The sequence below is a fragment of the Leuciscus leuciscus genome, assembly GCF_965113295.1.
Source record: "Leuciscus leuciscus genome assembly, chromosome: 2".
NCBI lineage: Eukaryota > Metazoa > Chordata > Actinopteri > Cypriniformes > Leuciscidae > Leuciscus > Leuciscus leuciscus.
The window spans coordinates 38,803,311-38,822,136 of record NC_138726.1 but is presented as its reverse complement, the minus strand read 5'-3'; the positions used below and the strand labels follow the sequence as shown (position 1 = coordinate 38,822,136).

General features: G+C 37.1%; 1 protein-coding gene across 2 annotated transcripts in view; it reads right to left on the bottom strand.

Moving 5' to 3' along the window:
- Nucleotides 1–18,826, bottom strand: part of uacab (uveal autoantigen with coiled-coil domains and ankyrin repeats b) — a 48,785-nt gene that overhangs the window by 7,353 nt on the left and 22,606 nt on the right. Inside the window, exons 1-15 of one of the 2 annotated variants that reach the window (XM_082162234.1) lie at nucleotides 15,837–17,034; nucleotides 14,728–14,858; nucleotides 10,529–10,617; nucleotides 8,864–8,928; nucleotides 6,685–6,742; nucleotides 6,189–6,259; nucleotides 5,888–5,994; nucleotides 5,235–5,416; nucleotides 4,068–4,105; nucleotides 3,029–3,082; nucleotides 2,683–2,790; nucleotides 2,457–2,489; nucleotides 762–854; nucleotides 614–644; nucleotides 376–425 (exon numbers count right to left, since the gene is read on the bottom strand). In XM_082162234.1, coding sequence (XP_082018360.1) covers nucleotides 376–425; nucleotides 614–644; nucleotides 762–854; nucleotides 2,457–2,489; nucleotides 2,683–2,790; nucleotides 3,029–3,082; nucleotides 4,068–4,105; nucleotides 5,235–5,416; nucleotides 5,888–5,994; nucleotides 6,189–6,259; nucleotides 6,685–6,742; nucleotides 8,864–8,928; nucleotides 10,529–10,617; nucleotides 14,728–14,858; nucleotides 15,837–15,872 — 1,146 coding nt within the window. In that variant the 5' untranslated portion in view covers nucleotides 15,873–17,034. Of the gene's footprint in view, nucleotides 1–375; nucleotides 426–613; nucleotides 645–761; nucleotides 855–2,456; nucleotides 2,490–2,682; nucleotides 2,791–3,028; nucleotides 3,083–4,067; nucleotides 4,106–5,234; nucleotides 5,417–5,887; nucleotides 5,995–6,188; nucleotides 6,260–6,684; nucleotides 6,743–8,863; nucleotides 8,929–10,528; nucleotides 10,618–14,727; nucleotides 14,859–15,836; nucleotides 17,035–18,826 lie in introns of those variants that run through there. The other variant, XM_082162233.1, reaches the window with a different exon arrangement.

The following is an 18,826-nucleotide window of genomic DNA, read 5'->3' as shown; positions in this document are numbered from 1 at the left end:
TATTAGTAATTACTTAACAGTGCCCATGGAATATATGTTTCATGCATAAAAGTGTTACCCTCTTTCTTAATATCTCTATAAGTATATATTTACTTATGGACAATGTTTGATATACACACATATTATTTTATTACCAATTGACCAGGGTTGGAATATTGGAACAAGGTCAGCAATTTTAATATCAGTAGTTTCAGTAAAAAAAAAAAAAAAAAAAAAATTGTTTGTTTTGGAGGTGGTTTACACCAAGTTAATGATATATTAGTTATATAAATAGCTAATATATAATTTTATATAAATATAATTCGTTTTTAGCATCAGTAGATTTTTTTTTATATTTATGGTGATTAAGAAGAATTTAAAGAAATTTTTATTCACCTGAGCAGAGTCCAAGCTGTGTGACTGTCGAACAAGTACATTGTCTTTTCCTGCAGAAAATAAGAACCCAGAATGAAAACACACATGTGACTGTACTGTACTGTAGAAATATGACATTTTAGACTAGTTAATTAACATAATTTCAACATCAGCAGAGTTTATATTGATGTCTCTAACATCAAGGTCATACTGTACTTAATCACAGCCTAAAAACCCAGATTTTAAAAGACAAAATCACCTTTGATCACGGACTGACCAGGGTAATCTCCCTGTAAAATAAAAACATGCAGGTTTTTTCATCATTTCAACACTTTAATCATGAGTTCTGGATCTGGAGTTGACAAGCAGCAGCCCTTGATGAGCTTCTTGCAAAGATTTTCACTGACCAAATGGCTCCGCTGCTGGACTCTCACAGTCTCTATGGCCCGGGCTCCTTCTTCCTTCTCTTTGGCAGAAAGTAAAAGCTTCAGCTGCTCTCTCTGGTGTACAAAACAGATACACATGCATATTCAACAGCAACTCACACCCAACCTTTAAAAAACAAACAAATAAACCATTAAAACTTTGATAGGATGATCAGCCCTGCAAACTCAGAGGTGAAAAAGGTGACATGGTTACGAACTATATTGTTGTTGGGTGGTCAGGAGGCATTCTCCCCCAGGAGAATTTGTATTTATTTTTTGTGATTTTAACATGTAAACAAAGTATTCTGGTGCACTCTGACAAGAAAATAAAGGGAAAAGACAACATTTGCACAATATTTTTTTTACATAAATATTTATATGTTGGCTGTCATAAAACATAATCAAACATACATTAATTGAAGAACAGGTAAAAATACAACGAATGTGCAATATTGTGCATATATATGGCAAAATGCTCATCTCTTAAAGGAACACTCCACCGTTTTTTGAAATAGGGCTTATTCACCTTCTTTCCCACATTTAGATAGGTGGGCAAATGCATTTTTGTCTCAGTGCATGCATTGTTTTAGTTTGACAGGGTCGGCGTGAGCTTAGCTTAGCATAATGAATGGAATCCTTTGTTGCCAGCTAGCATGTCCTAAATAAAAGTGATAAAAAAAATATAAAAAAACCTACCTAATTACTTCTTGTGGCCTGCGTATTCACAACAAGTACAAATAGTGATGCAGATTAACACTAGGCGATTTCCTAGGCAGATATTGACTTATATTTTAAGGACTATATTAGGGGGAAGCACAGGCGAAGCACTGCTACTTGGGCGTGATATCTCTGCGCCCAAGTAGCAGTGCTTTGCCTGTGCTTCCCCCTAATATAGTCCTAAGTCAAAATCTGCATAGGAAATCGCCTAGTGTTAATCTGCATCGCTATTTGTACTTGTTATGAATACGCAGGCCACAAGAAGTAATTAGGTGGGGGTTTTTTTTTTTATATCACTTTTACTCAGGACATGCTAGCTGGCAACAAAGGATTCCATTCATTATGCTAAGCTAAGCTAGCGCCAACCCTGTCAAACTAAAACAATGCATGCACTGAGACAAAAATGCATTTGCCCACCTATCTAAATGTAGGAAAGAAGGTGAATAAGCCCTATTTCAAAAAACGGTGGAGTGTTCCTTTAAGTAATTTTTTTTTTGCTGACTAACGTTTTTGAACATCGAATTTTCTGAGGTAAATGTGACGTTATATGACATTGTTTAAGAGCTGTTTTATTGATGGCTTTCCGCGGTTGAAACTAATTGAGGGATTACATGTGACGTGATTTGGATTTCAGTAAGTCATACTGTATCTTTCAACATATACCTTCTGATGTTCATTCATGTTTATTTCGTCTTGTAACTAGTTAAGTGGAAGAGATGATCGGTTCATGTGCGCGCCGCACTGCCACTTCGCTTGAACTGAGGCGCCAGAGTGTTCCGTCACACCACAAAAGATTGTGGCAGCAAGAGAGAGACGTCTATGGTCTCACTCCAGTCTATGGGAATTGGGAAATTAGCCCATTTCCGACTCTTGTGAGGTTTATTGAGCTTGCAATCCAACCCAATCCAATTCAACAATGACACTAGGACAGAAGAAAGTCTCTTCCAGGGCAACACATACCTCCTTGTGAATGTCCTCCACTGTTGACTTTTCCTGAAAAAGGAAAGAAAGAGAGATAGAGAAAACATGCATTACAAAAGATGTCTGCAAAGCAACTGCAATATAAATACAAAACTGCCTGCTCAGATAAATACAGAAGAGTATTTTGGCTTCAATGCTGAAAACACCTGTGTAAGGCGCAGACTTGCAAATAAATTGGCCAATTATGAAAAGACTGAAGAAACACCTGGCTGAGTTGTTGCTGAAGCATATTAACTTTGTCAAGCAGCGTCCTCTGTTCCTGGTGGAACTTCTTTAGAGATTCCTGTTGGCTCTCATTCTTTTTCTCCAGGTCCTAAAACACATGTACACAATTCACACAGTCACTAAATGCCCACTCATTTGTAATAAATGTACCGCTCGCGATACAAAAAATATCTAGGATCGATGTCTTACAACCCTAAAAATGCAGGTAAAAGAATGTGTAAATTAACATGTAAATGGAATAATAAGACAAGTCCTGGTCTAATAATAACAACATCAAAAGGATGAACAATTTACTGGCAACAGTCATGGAGTTGAATGGCCCTCACCTGTATGATCTTCTCATGGTTAGAGGTTTCAGAGACCATCTCCACAGACTGCAACTGACACAGACAGAAAATAAAATTATAAATCCAACAAAAATGGTGAGGTATAATACATAATTTCAGTCCTTGGTAAGAGCAAAAAAGAAAAAATATATATATATTTGTAAATCAGTGGAGTGGTTAGGAGTCTGAGAAATGCAACTTACAACAATAAAATGTTGTATTGTTAAAATTTTAGTCCTAACAGATGGGCTAATGTTTTTTCTATACACTAGAGAAAACTATTATTCAGATGCAAAACTGTTCTGTGGGCTGAGGGCAGAAATAGCTGCTCTTCATACATTTCTGACAAATCCCAATGTTAGAAACGAGTGGCTGCAGTTTATTTCAACCATGATCCCTGATAATTACAGCTTGACCTCAAGTTTTTTGCAGCACATTTAAGGCATTTTTCAAATTATAACTGTTTAGTGCATAAAAAGTGGCTGAATTATAAAAATGACTGGATATGGTTTTAGAGAAAATATTATTTTGCCTTACTTTCATCGAACACTGGCTGGCAGTATTGTGTAAAAATTGCTACAGCACTGCAGCCGCTAATGCAGGTGGGGTCAGATTAGTGCGTCAAGACATTGAGATTTGGCATGTGATAAGGAATTATATTAGCCTGAAATAGTTACTTTCCAATTAATATGATAGATGCACAAGTGCTGAAATGACACAAAGAGAAACAAAGAGCCTCTCTGCTCATTAATCATAAATCCCATTTGTATAATTCCAGTTCCACTTCTCTAGACGGCATCAGTGAAATTACAATGAGAATGAAGGCAGCCTTTCTCTGTGCAATGTGTGGGGGAAAAACACTGTATATCAGTCCATTTGTGAGTCGGTGATAAAACAAAGACAGTAACAAAAGTGAATCAACAAGGGGGGAAACAGTTTTAACCTTGTGTGATTGAGTACAATCTGTAAAGTGTTTTTTAAAAATCTCATCCACAGGGTGATGCTCAGAATAAAACAAAGGTTAACATGTCTCTCATACCTGTCTCTTTTTCTGTTCTATTTTGGCAGCTTCTTTTGCTGTAAATACAAATGAGTAATCATTAAATAGCAATTCATGGAGCAACCAAAAAAAAAAAAAAAAAAAAAAGTGAACAGGAGGAGAATTGAGATGTTTTTTTTGTTTTTAAGCTATGACATGTATGAGTAGCTTTTTCTTTTCAGTTTCTAGACACAGGAGGTGGATTGAGATGTTTTTTTCCCCACTCATGAGCTATGACATGTATTAGATTTTTTCTTTTCAGTCTGGAAGCTGAAAAGACACTGCTCTACACCCTGCTTAAGAGAGTGTGCGTCATAAGCTCTTGGAGCTTTGATCTCTATAAACTTACTATATGTTAAGGTCTATTCACATCAAAAATGATGCAACAAAGTAACTGCAGGGGGAAGTAGAATTTAAAAACCTCACAAAAAAATGCATTCAACTGATTTACACCAAGAATGGCAGAAATTTTCATCAGCCTCTGTAAAAAGTTTCAAATGTGTGAGAGAAAGCATTCACATACTGGAAAATAAAAACCCATCACTTAAATGAAATGGATAATGGAATGGAACATTGGAAGTAATGAGGTGACATGTTACAATGATAACTGGTCTACTGTTCAAATATCGTCAGAAATTGCTTGGCATATTACTTCTTTTCGCTCTGCTCGTTTATTGCCATTATGGCTATTTAGACTGCTTATTCTGGACACATCACCCAAAAGGTTATCGGTCTGTAAATCTACAATGAAGGCCTACATTATAATCTTTTGTGCTTTCTCTCTCATTTACATCACTGACTGTCCAGCATATTAGATTTCAGACTACTATCTGTTCTGATGTGACAATACCTGATGCAAATAACAAAATACAACAACCATAAAATTGTACGTTCAATCTGACTTTACAATCTCTGGACACAGAATATTAATTCAATATGTGGTCCAGTGTTTGTTCTATGTCTTTGGTATGGTGAATCTTGTTGTTCATGCATTTACCAACATTCTCCATTTCAGTTTATGTCATGTTAGACATTTTGAATAGTGTTGGGGCAATTCAGTTGAGGCACATTTTAATTCCTTTCAATTTATGATTTTAAGCACTGCTTTACAGTGCTGCTCACATATGGGAGAGAGAGATTTCATAAAAACATGAAGCATAACAAAACCTTTTGTGGCACTGTCCAGGTAACTCTTGACAAGAGAGACAAGCTCCTGGTTTTTGCTGAGTCGAGTATAGTGATAACTGTCGTGGCCGAAACCATCCACAGCAGTGACATCAGCCCCATGTTTCAACAAAACGTCCACAGCATCCTTACACGCATATTCACAGCCCAGAATCAACGCTGTTCTGAGTGAACAAAGACACAAACACATCTTTAATAGGACTGACAATGACATCAAAATACTAAAAATGCATCTGTAATTTCTTTAATATCCCTCTATCCACTTTGTTTTGTCAACACAAAAGTAAGCCATTTCCTGTGAACGTGCGAGACTTCAGATTAATTAGCAGTGATAGGTAAATAACTGGATGAATAACAAGATGCCGTTAAAAGTAAAACTGCTTGCGCTATAAACCAATGTGTTTATGATTACGATAATAAATTAAAATAATATGATAAACAGCAGCATGAAATAACTGGTAGCGGATGACACCAGTAGTCTTGCACATTCATTTTAAATGGCTGTGTCACTGCCAACTACTGCATTAAAACTAAGTTAGATAAAGATAAAGAGAATTCAGAGAATTCAACATCTGAATAAAGCATGCATGGCAAGAATAACAAGAAAAGAGAAATATGAATGTGATAATATTTACTTATTCTGTTTGTCTCTGACTGTGATGTCACTTCCTCGTTCTAACAGCAGCTGACAGATGTGTGGATGACACATTTGAGTGGCAAGCACTAATGGGGTCCGACCATCCTACAAACACACACATATAAAAGCGTACATTTGCATAAACTCAAACAGAAAAATCTAATCAGAGAGAACATTTGAGGATAAAGTACATCTGAGGGGAAATAAATACAGAACATTTGTCCAGGAAAAAAAATAATAAAACAATATAAAAACGTTGTCAGTATATTAAATATCCCACAAGCCACATATTAACTCACAAAGTCGCTGGCATTAACTGATGCCCCGCTGTCACAGAGCAGCTTCACGCTGGAGGAGCAGCCGGCCATAACTGGAAAGACAAACAATAATAATATTCCTAACCATTTCCCCCAAGCATCTGAATTAGATTCAGTAGACTTATCTGACATCACACTAAAAAAAAAGGAAAAATAAAATAAAATAAATAAATAAACCCTCCACTGGGCAAGAGCTCTAAATCTTACATGAAAGCCTTCCGAGGAAAGGAAAATAATTCCATGAACTACATCTTATTGATTTCGACTGGTTCTGCCTCAAAGAATCCCTTTCAAACGTTCATCCACTACCCCTTGCCTCCATCCTCTGATTCCCTACTCACTGAAGGAGGCACTAAAATGAGCAATGGAGACGCAAGGAAAGTGGAAGGAGTGGGAAACCCCCAAATCAGGATGAATGGAGAGGACTGCAGAGTTCAATTCCAACAAAACCTCAAAATGTACAAAGCTTTTTGCTTACCAGCATCATGCAAGGCCGTCCTTCCCTGCAGGTCCACATTTCCCACTGGGCAATTGTGCTGAAACACAAAACACTGGTCACACGCTGTCAGGCCATTCAACACGTTATGGCTATTAAGCTTTAAAAGGTCAGAGGATGACCATTCAAAAACATCCCTGATGACTGATTTCTTTTAAAAATATGAACACAAAACCAAAGAATGGACCAGAAAGACACGGGTGCGTGAGACTCTTGTTTGAATCTTTGAAATGATTCAGAACCCAAGAAACCAGGTCAAGCAAAGGAGACTGTTGCTAAGATACTGGCCTCAGTGGTCTGTATCCCACCACTCTCTGTGCCCTCATTTCTAAAATCTTTTTTTTTTCTTCTCCATATTGCACTCTCTGTCCTACTTTCTCAAGCCCAATACTTTCTGTACTGCTTTTTGCTACCTATAACAAAAACAACTCCTCTGACTTCAGTCACTATAAAAACCCCTTATACTCTAGCAACAGCCTCCAAAACCAGTAGCAATGTCACATGGTCCTGCTGGCTAACTGTGTCCTGGGTAACTCTAGGAGCCAGGCTCAGATTGCACATGATGACGGCATTAGAAATATAGACTGCAGGTTATAGTATGGGCAGCCTGTCAACACTGCAGACACCCGGAAAATACTCTCATCCAGCCACTCAATCCTGTCTGCATAAGCATTACGCAGTCAGAACACTGGCAGAGCATTATTGTGGATTACACTTTAGCTGGCAGCTAAAGGTGTTGCACCAGTGATTTCAAAAACAAGAGTTACACAAACTTTTTAACTAAGATTTATTTTTAGTCAGACTTTTTCTTTTCTAGTTTTGCTCCCTGTGGTACAAGTAATTAACACCAACAAATCACTGCGACAAAGAGGCTGTTGTTGGAGTCATCAACAAGCAAGTGATAGGAATCATTTCCTATCTTAATTATCTTGAGTTGTACCCTCTTGCAAAACGTGTTTGTGGAATAATTGATTCAAATTTGCCCCGTGTCTGCAAACAAGCTCTACCCAATTTGCCTTAAAACAGCATAATTGTCCCATAATGACAATCTCAGGTTCAGCATTATGCAATTGAGTTCAGGTCATCATCAGTTGATTAGTTTGTGAAATAAGCACTGACTTTGTTTATGAGCATGTGGGCTTGAGTAGGCTTGCCAATAGCAATAAAGGTTTGCAAACTTTTTGCTGCCTTTCCATTGAAACACTTGACAATGAAGTAGGGCTGGATTGTCCTATGATACAATACATCATCAATTATAATACATACACTACAGTTCAAAAGTTAAAATTTGAATAGCATTTTTTTTAAAATAAATTAATATTTTTATTCTGCAAGGATGCATTTAATTGATCAGAAGTGATAGTAAAGACATTTACAATGTCACAAAAAATATGTTCCTTTGAAAAGCATATTCAAAGAATCCTAAAAAATATACATTATGGTTTCCACAAAAAATATTAAGCAGCACAGCTGTTTTTAACATTGATAACAATAAATGTTTCCTGAGCATCAAATCTGCATTTTAGAAAGATATCTGAAGGATCATGTGACACTGAAGACTGGAGTAATGATGCTGAAAATTCAGCTTTGCATCACAGAAATAAATTATATTTTAAAACATATTAAAATAAAAAAACTGTTATCTTAAATCATATTAATATTTCTCAAATGCACCGATGTACCAGTATGTTATGATTCAACATACTGCTATGTAACACAATATCAGAAAGAGTGTTTCTCTTGTATTGTTTGCTTTATTTTCAGCACTGCATCTCAAAAGGTACAGCTTTAACGGCACTGAATGATATAGTTTAGAAAGCGCTTGAAATTCGGGGAATGATACGAGTCAAAGTAAATCGTGCAAATATATAACTATACAAATTGTGACGTGAAATATTGACAATATAGTGAGAAAAAGAACCGGGACACATTAATATATGTTTGTATTGGCAAAGCCCTACAATGGAGACTGCAAATTATCCTTTCTGAAGTTCATATCACAGTCCTCAGAAAACCTCACTTACAAAATATGATTCAATATTTTTCCTCCACATCAAAAAGAGGATACAATAGAGCAGAAATTGTCTGGCTTAAAAAAAAAGAGTTTCATTGAGTTACATTGCTCTACTTTCAACTGTGTTGACTGTGAAAACCGCTTTACCTGGAGTAGTTTCTGCACGCACAATGACTGGGCATTTCTGGCTGCCAGGTGTAAGGCATTTTTTCCTACAGGAACAAAACAACAAATCAATAAATCACTAGGAGCCATTAGGTAACAAAAGTGTTTCAGATGAACCAATCGTAACTGCTTGTATTAATGTCAACAGTGAGAGTATACCAAAAACACACCACATTAATCCCATTTTACATAAAACAGTTCTTCTATAGATTTCAGTTGATAATGACATATTTATGGCTTGTTTGTCAATACAATTCTTCACTCTCTGGTTCTCTCTCACCATTTACATAAATTTTTTTTTTTAAATAAAACTGAAAATTCACTCACGTTGTTCCAAAAAAAAAAAAAAAAAATTCATCTCCGAAACACAAATGAAGATTTAAAAAAAAAAATGAAAACAGAGATTTATGTGGTCCATTCCACCAAAATGTTAAAAAAAAGAGACCGTAAAAGAAATCTATACAAATAAAAGATCAATCCAAGTCTTCTAAATAAGCAACCACTTTATATACCATGAACAGATTTATTATAGGCCTTTATTCACATATAAACACTGATCAATGCACTAACATGGAGCACATCAAATATGGCAAACGGAAGCTAAATTATATTTGCTTGACATGTGAGAACCTCATTGGTTCTTGCAGAAGCTCCTTTCAGCAAAAGCCATTTCAAACATTTGAATATCTGATAAATGTGGAATGCATTAATTAATTTAATGAACAAAAGACTCATTGGTAACTAAAACCCTCTAGCAGAAAATTTACTAGTGATATATATTCCTTACTGGTCGTGCATTTTGCATTAGTTTCCAATATAATAATAATAATAATAATAATAAAAGTCTTGGCCTTTGAGATATGGGGTAGTGGATATGGGGTAGTGTGTTACTCCCAAATCCTGTCATATAAAGAATTGTTGTGCTTCTATATGGACCTGGATGCCTGTTAATTTAGACTTTACTATTACAGCATTTATTTATTTTTAAATTGATTATATTTTCAGTTTTCATTTCAATATATTTGTGTATTATTGCAGTTAGTTACCAAGGCAGCATTTCTAATTTTAGTTTAAGTTTTTGAAATTTAACTTTTTCATCTTACATTTTATGTACAAATTTCAATGACCAAAATGACATTTTTAATAGTTTCAGGTTTAGTTAACAATAACACCACTGTTTTGAGTCCTGCTAGGGTCACGTTCCCACTCTCTCTTCCTGTACTTTTTTGTTGCTTGTGTGATACAAGAGAACAAACCTCATCCGCATATTTAAGCTTCAGTTTACCAAACTCGGTGTGTTCTATGCAGGTGTTTTTAACAATGTTTAAATGTGAATAAAAGCTTAAAACTTAAAAACTATTACGATCTCTTCACTAACTTTTTAAATCGTCAAAGTTTTGGTGGAACAGACTTTCAATGAAGAGACAAAAATCTTTCAGGTTTCATAAAAAATATCTTCAGTTGTGTTTTGAAGATGAATGAAAGCCTTATTGGTTTGGTACAACAACATTTTTGGGTGAACTATACCTTTAAGGAAATTCACACTCTTACACAAAATGACACTGATATGTTTTAGCATTATGCGTGTTCTCTGGTAAACCAACTCATGATCTAGGTGAGCACACTCATCTAGAGCAACATCCTCACCTGTGGCATCCGTGGCTGTGACATCCACACCATGATTGAGAATGATACTCAGGCAGTCGAGATGTCCTCTGGAGGCAGCAAGATGGAACCTGGAGAAAAAGAGAGAGAAAAACAGAAAATGCTGAAAATTGATGCCTGCTCTTACACCCGTCATCAGCATTATAGAGAAGGAAAGGAATACCATCAGAAGAGAAACTCTCTCTCCCCTTAAATGCATCTGCATGCAAAACTCTTCACTTTACATTACATAAGCATACTTCTTATTCATACATATCTCACATTAACATACTTCCATTATTGTAATGCTGGCCATGTAGCTTAAAGTGTCTATAACTGCTTTAGATGCAAGGTGATGTTTCTATTTAACTGATTCACATTCATGTAAGATTCAGAACGGATAAAAATCAGCACTTTGAGCTCAGTTTAAAGAGGCGAGAATGTCCTCTGAGACATGTTGTAAAGATAGATGTGCAGATGTTCACCTTTCTTTGAAAAGTGTTATTTAAGACCATGTTGATGGCGAGAAGTCAAACATGTAGACAGGGCCCTGACCTGAAGCTTGACGTGTGAAGTTGTAGATAACTCCACACACGGTCCCAAACAACCACCCATGGAGACATGGATGGGTGGCAATTGACTTATTATTAGAATTGAGGACATAAAATATGTCTTTTGTGTTTTTAATACTGTTTCAGCAATGGGGTGACTCAAACATGCCTAGTGCAAATGACTTTTTGAAACTTAGTAGTTATGATAGCTTTTTTGTAAGCCATCAAAACAACATTTGCCCAACTACTATAAACTTACATTTGATTCTTTCAAATTTAATCTAAATTTAAACATTTTTAAAAAAGCACACAATTTCCAGCCAAAAGGGAGCCACAGCTCATTGATCTTGCAGGTTCCTGCAAATATGATTTCAGAGCTAAAAACAACTCAATGCAATAACGTTAGGTATATGTAAAGAAGGTGGCTGTTATTACGGTAAGTGACCCTTGGCGATTAGAAGAGACTGAAGGGCTCAGATGGTCATGAAGACCCAGACATGTCATTCTAGCTTGGCTCCAACTCCTTGGCTGACTCGCATATCTACGGCTCCAAGATACATTATGTATTTTTAGAGGTGCCAGAGAGGTGTGGTGGGGGGCAGTTTGAATTCAAAACAAGACTTTTGCATGCTGCACCAGTCTCACCAGAATCTCTGCAGTTCAAAACAACTGAATATCTGATATATGTGGAACGCATTAGGAATTTGAATGCTTTAAATTAACACAAGACTCATTGGTACCTAAAAGCCTCTAGCAGCAGCAGAACATTAAGTAACTCCAAAAACAAAAACTGATCTTCCAGAGAAATTTCTGTGGATATTCAGGGTCCAAAATGAACTTTGAGAAAATGTACTAATGATATATATATTCCTTACTGGTCATGCATTAGGTTACCAATATAATATTCAAAGTAATAATAATAATAATAATAATATAAAAGTCTGGCCTGTGTTACTCCCAAATACGGTCAAATGTTGTACTTCTAGGGACCTGGAGGCCTGTTATTTTAGTATTATGTATAGACTGTACTATTACAGCATTTATACATTTTTTTACTGAAAGCTTTTCATTTAACATTTTGTGTACAAATTTCAATTCCCGAAAATGAAATGTTTAATAGTTTTAGGTTTAGTTAACTATAACACCACTGTTTTGAGTCAGGACTCAGGGCCACGTCCCAGACCCATTTCCCTTCCCCCTCTTTTCCTGTACTTATGTTGCTCTCAGCTGTCATATACAGTGTGTTAAAAGGCAAAAATTCCAATAAACAACAAATCAATCCCTTTACCTAAAAGAAATTATTTCATTGTTTTTCTATTGTAACATTTGTCTATTTTCTATTGTAATCTTTGACAAACTAGAAGATGTGTGAGCTGTAATAGACTGACACTTTACTAACATCAGCGAGGGGCATATTACCATTTTTGCGATGTGATTTATTCCATATACAGTATTATGTTTCAGTTCCTAATGAAGTTACTGGTCAGCTTATTTACTCATCAAAATCAATTGTGCTCTCATTTGGCACTTGTCAAGTTGAGGTCTGATCTCAGATCTCAGATCTTCAAAAGTGGGGGTGTTAAAGAAACAAAAGTCAAAACAAATGTTTCCTGCGAACTAACCATCGATTAGCAAGCTCTGTCAACCAGGTGTATTTCATGCCATACTCTTATCTATACATAAACACACAGATAAATCTGCTCATTTCCATCTGCCCACAAGGCAAAAATGCTGTACTAATGCAGGTTACCAATTTATCTACCCGAACTACTATATTACACCCTACAAGCCCTGTGGTCTGCCCTCCCTGTGAGCTATTCTGACTGGTGAGGAAAATAACAGGCTGGAGATGCAGTCTGCATGTGAGGTCCTGCTATATATGAACAGAGGATTTCCACAAATCCAAAGTCATGTGACCTGTGTATTCCACTACTAGACAAAAAGGCTACATACGCTCATGTTCAGGTCACTTGGCAGCCATTAGGATGCACAGACATCCACAAGCATGTTTCATATAACAGGCTGGTGTTTATTAATTGAGCTCTGTTACACTAAGGACGACTCGACGACTGTGACGGCGGCGAATGCACTTGATTTAGTCCTGAGAAATTCTAGCACCTTATTACAAGTCAAGCTCATCTCCACCCAACCGAGCAAGAAGAATCTCACACTATGACAAAAATACCCAAAGGGGAATCTTATGGACTAAATGAAACAAAGCTGTGGTTAAATCAAGCTGAAATGAGTCCATCTATGCCCTACATATACCATGTCAAAGCAGTAAAAACATAAGGGATGGACGGGAGGCCAGCTTGGCTTTCTAAAACAGGAAAAGACGCAATTGATCTGATAGTGTTGAAGTCTACTGTGTGGTCATTTAATAATGTGGAACATCAATCAGGGATACTGAATAAGAGGGTTCAGCGAATCACCTCTAACTTAAAATACTTTTCTTGCATTCATCCCAAAATAAAGAGGCATCATCTAAAGCTCTCTGGACTGGGAGCTTTCAGAAGATTACATAAGCAGTTAACATGCCAGTTTAGGAAGGAAAAAAACTCCTAGCTCCTAAATTTAGTCAGTGTACACAAGCATAGATTTACTCACTGAAGACCCATTTCCAGCCCAGGAGGCCCATGCTGTTCTGCGCCTGGTCAAGCTTCTCTGACCACATGTTTTCCAATCGTAACTTAAACCCTTGGTCAGGCACAAAATACCTCAGCCCAGAATGGACAAAAACATATCACCTATCAGTGCCAATCAATTTCTGTAAAAACCAAACCATTTCAAGTTGTTCACAATCACATGCTCTCAAGCACACCTCTACAACCAATATTGAAGAAAGTGCCAATTTGTTTTAAAGGATCTTATATGTACTCAAAGTTTTAATAATCATCATTACTAATAATAAAACAAAAGTGAAAAAATAAAAGCATGAATAAAAACAAACAACAGTATAAACAAATGCAAATATATGCATAAATAAATACCCTTGGGCAAGACATGCTAATGAAGTGACAATCAGCCTGCTGCATGATAAAGCAGTGTAATATTTTGAACGGGTTAGTTGAAGATCATATTCAAGACAAGAAATTATTTTTTTTTTTTTCCTATAATGAAAACTCTTGAACACAACTGTGTCTATACTATTACAGAAACTACTGTCTATACTATTACAGAAAACTTTATTACAGGTTTAAGAAATATGCAGACCTAAAGAGTGTGAAAGTATGTAAGATGAAAAAGTATTACAAATAATCCTGCAGTTTCTATACTGTATGTGACCGGCAGGGATGTGCAAAAAAACCCCCACATTTTTAAAAGCAGACTAATATGTATGCTGCCTAGTCGATTAATCTGTCTTAAGGATGCCCTGTACAATTAGGCTGATTTTGGGTTAATCCCACCAAGAGAGGCCACGTTTCTTAGGGACGTGTTCTTATGTTGAACAGTAAGACAGCACGCAAAGAAGTGGATCAGAATACAGGGTTCTAGAAAAAGGTTTTGAAATGTAGGACTGTTTAACTTACCACGCTTTCTTAAACGCACATACAAAAAATCTAGATAAACTAGTTGACCTTAACAATAGCCTAGTCAGTTGTTGGGTGACTAGTCGACAATCGTAACCCATCCCTAGTGACAGGAACTTACGCAGAGCGGCCCTCTACATCGAGTTTGGTAGGGATGATGCCCTTTTTGCCAAGCACTGCTGCAACCTTGTCCACCTCCCTCCTCTCCACTGCCTTCATCAGCCTGTCATCATATTTATTCCAGTCTGTGTTCTAAAGGAGAGAGAGAGAGAAAATCAGCACATTCATAACATCAGCATATATACAAAGACAGCAGTGTCATGTTCAATAAAACTGCAGAGGTGACACCTATTGTTCATGAGTCCTCTAATGATCAGGGTGGTGATCGCTAGTGTAATTAGCTGAATGAAGGAATGTGAACAACTGTACACCACATATTCAAATATTCAAAAGCACAACAGGAAATAAAACGCTTGAAGGAAATGGAAAGGCTTTATATCTTTGCAAAATAAAAAGGGATGACCGAATTAGTCAACCATGAACTGGAAAAATGGGTTCACTATTTACTAAATGGTGCAAGACCCCCATGGGCCTGATTTTATTTTGAAGTAAAGAAAGATCACTCCCTATTTCTACATAGTCATTCTTTTTCTTTTTGTGTGTGTGTTAATGTGCATACTTTCGATAAAGTACCATTTCGAGGAGTATGGTAAACATGAATATATGATATATAATATTTCTGAAATCTGCATCTGATGGAAAGGTTTATTTGATGTTGAATGTCAATAAACACCTGGGAATGATAAGAACTGGTATATCAAAACAACATCTGAGGAAATAAATAGCCTACTTTGTCTTACGTTTCGCAAACCAAATAATAATGTAAGGGAGAAAAAAAAAGAAAAGAAAAATTACAACTATTGAATAAAAAAATTTAAAAATGCTTTTAAGCCTGGCATGATCACACAAGTTGACACGCTGTTCAAAAGACCTCTAAGCTCCAAAGATCAAGCAACAATTCACTCTCCAAAGAATGCTGCAGCATTCCTGGATTCCTTGAATTTATGAAGATTGTCATTCTCTCACACGGAGACAAAACAAGCACACACACACACACAGACACAATGAAATAACAGCCTCTCTCCCTCCAGCCTTTGCATAGAAGACAAAAAGAACAGAGCACAGCAAAGTTTAAGGTAAAATCACTACTAATAATCTCTTGATACCTACAAAGTACATGGAGGTGCATTTGAGCCATCGACTCATCCTGGTGGTCCTTTTGCAGTGGTCTTGAGAAGTACAGAAATAAGAAAAAGTTCTTCTTTTGCCTGTCTGACAAAATGAACACTCAGCCAGCGAGTGTTTGTGTGTGTGTTTGTGGTCTTCAGAAGAATCCCCCTCTCCAGCAGGCAGCCAGCGCCTCGCAGGGGGACCAGAAACCTCGGCAGAGTCCTCCAACTTCACTCCAGGCCACAGCCTCTCCCCGAGACTTCATCACGGCATGAGAAACGATGCAAACACACAGAGAGAGAGCCGCTGTAGCGCAGGGACCAGCCCCGGGACAGCAGCTCCTCCTTTCGGGGTTGAGTCTATCTCTTCCCCTCTCTGTTAGACCGTCCTCCTGTCTGCACAGGCTCTATCTTCTAAAGCTGGGCTGCTTTCAGTTCCCTGCTCCTCTCCTTCTGACTCGATCTTCTTTGCTCATCTATGCCAAATGTTAAGGTTGTTCAACCTCTGGCGGTAAATATGTGAGCTCTTCAAGATCTAAAATATCCCTGTAAACAACACGCAGACAAGCCGTTACCTCTTTATTTTTGACCCTCGGACCTTCCTCCAATGACTGATTGAGGTAGAACTGCTAATAATAAACCATCCTAGCATATCTAGTCCATGAGTAACCATTACAGTGACACCCGTGAGCAACAAGGCCAGCCAAACGAGAGGAACCTCAGTGTTGCCGGCACATACTGCATCCCCCTCCGCAGCCATGGACGCACATAAAGCCACAACCATTAATCTCTGGGAGATTAAAGTCTCAGGTCCAGACCAGGTCATCATCTGGCGGTCTGACGAGACGCTTCCAGCCTTTCGCTGGGAGGGGTCTGAGTTGACGGATGAAGCACAGAGTAGCAGGATTAGGTGTCGGCTTTTTACAATCAACTGTCTGGCATATGGAGCATGGAAGCCTGTTTACTATCGCCCCCTGCCATCTCTGTATCTGCAAGACAAACACTAAACAAAATATCTTTTACCAAAGGCAAGATGTCAGATTTTAATTTGGTAGATGAGAGATTTGAAAGCTATTCAAAAGGCAGCAGGGACATGTTACATTTTCACACCAGCGCCAGTGAGGGAGTTCAGTTACTCCTTAAAATGCCCCACTACCCCCACCAATACAGCAGCATACATGTGAGAATACCCACACATATAGAATGTCATAAGGGGGTGCTGGGTAGGGTATCGACTCTCAAAACCTGCTCGGCCCCATAGAAACAATGAAACTGAAATGAATGCATATAGGGTCTAGTCCCTTAAATAGGCACAATAGAGAGTGTGTTGATGTGTAAGAGTGAGGACTATTTCGGTTTTGTCTTTTGCAGAGGACACTGGGTGAATAGACTATAAACATCTCGCAACTAATTCAGTGCCAAAAAAAATCTTAAAGAGCAAGACCATAGAAAATATACATTACATGTCTGTTTGGTTGGACACCATTGACTGAATATTATATTAATAAATATTTATCGTTTAAAACTTGAAATGAAGTTACTAAATGTTACTGATGTTTTGACAAAGAGATTACTTTGCGAAACTTTGAGGAAGTTTATAAAGTAGTGACAGAAAGGTCAAAAGAAAAAGTGGCCAACATACATAAATTGTGTGTAGAGCATTAATCTATTCTCAGCAAAGGGTGGCAAAAAGAAAGTTAAACTATGATAGATGTTTTTTATTAGTTCAACTGTCACAACATTATTCTCATACTTCCATTTGTGTCATTTCATGGTTTTGCTGAACTTACTATTGTTATAAAATGTAAAAAAAACTGGTGTGACTGTGTACGCACTATTATACATGTAAGACGCATACATAAACATTACTAATTCCAGTAATTTTAGCTAAATAAAACCATTTTTTGAATGTCACTGTACGATGTAGCACTATGTTGCAACAGTTTGGGGTGGGCCTTAATGAAAGCAACACCACTGTAGTGTCAAAAATAATTATAAATGTAATTCCATAATAATAATAATAATAATAATAATAATAAAAACCTTCCCTTCTGCTGTAGCTCTCAAATCAAACATGGCAACTTCTTTCAAATTACCTCAAGATAACTTGCATTAATAGCTTGAGTGGTCTATTATCAGTTGTGGTGGTTGTCATTGTAAAATAACAGACCACTAGATTGTGCGATTGAAGAAACAGAATTGAGTATTGCAGGGGGCAGTGTAAAAATATAAATGAATGATGCATGGACAAGTTTGTGAAAGGACTGCCAGTGCCAGGTAGACAAAGAAGACAATTAATCTACTGCAAACGACCACTACCAAAACAACGTGTCTACAACAGACAAAAGCAAATAGAAACCAATTATAATCAGTGATGCTTTCTACACTGGATGCGGTGCGGCATGACGACACATTCCTGAAGTTCTATTTCTGGCCAAGAGCTCACGCAACTTCTGACGCAAGAAACAAATGGATCTGCTACGTTTTCTTTGTCACGTCCGGTGTAGACAGTGATTTTATAGAAAAGGTAATATGATGAGGCATATCTTGCCCTCAGATTCTGGGTAATGAAGAGAGTGGGTCTCAAAATATTAGCTTCTGACAGAATGAAGCCGAGCAAATTAAGACGCCACTTATACTTTACATCACAAACGCAATGAGAAGCCCGTTAAAGTTGATTTGTTGTAGTGATGTATCATTTACGATGTTTCAAATAAATCCTGTAGAATTTTGCAAGCAAGGTCATGTTTGAGAATGTCTTTATGTGGGTGCATGTTGGTGGGGTGGAAAAAGTTTGGGAACCACTGCATTAAGAGAATAGTTCACCCCAAAATTAAAATCAAATCTACTAGGGCTGGGTATAAAATGTGTGTCAATGGTCAGCCCTATCATTTACTCACCCTCATGTCATTCTAAATCTGTATAACTTTTTTCTTTATGGACCACAAAAGAAGACATTTAAAATGTTTCCTGACTTTCATACATGAAAGA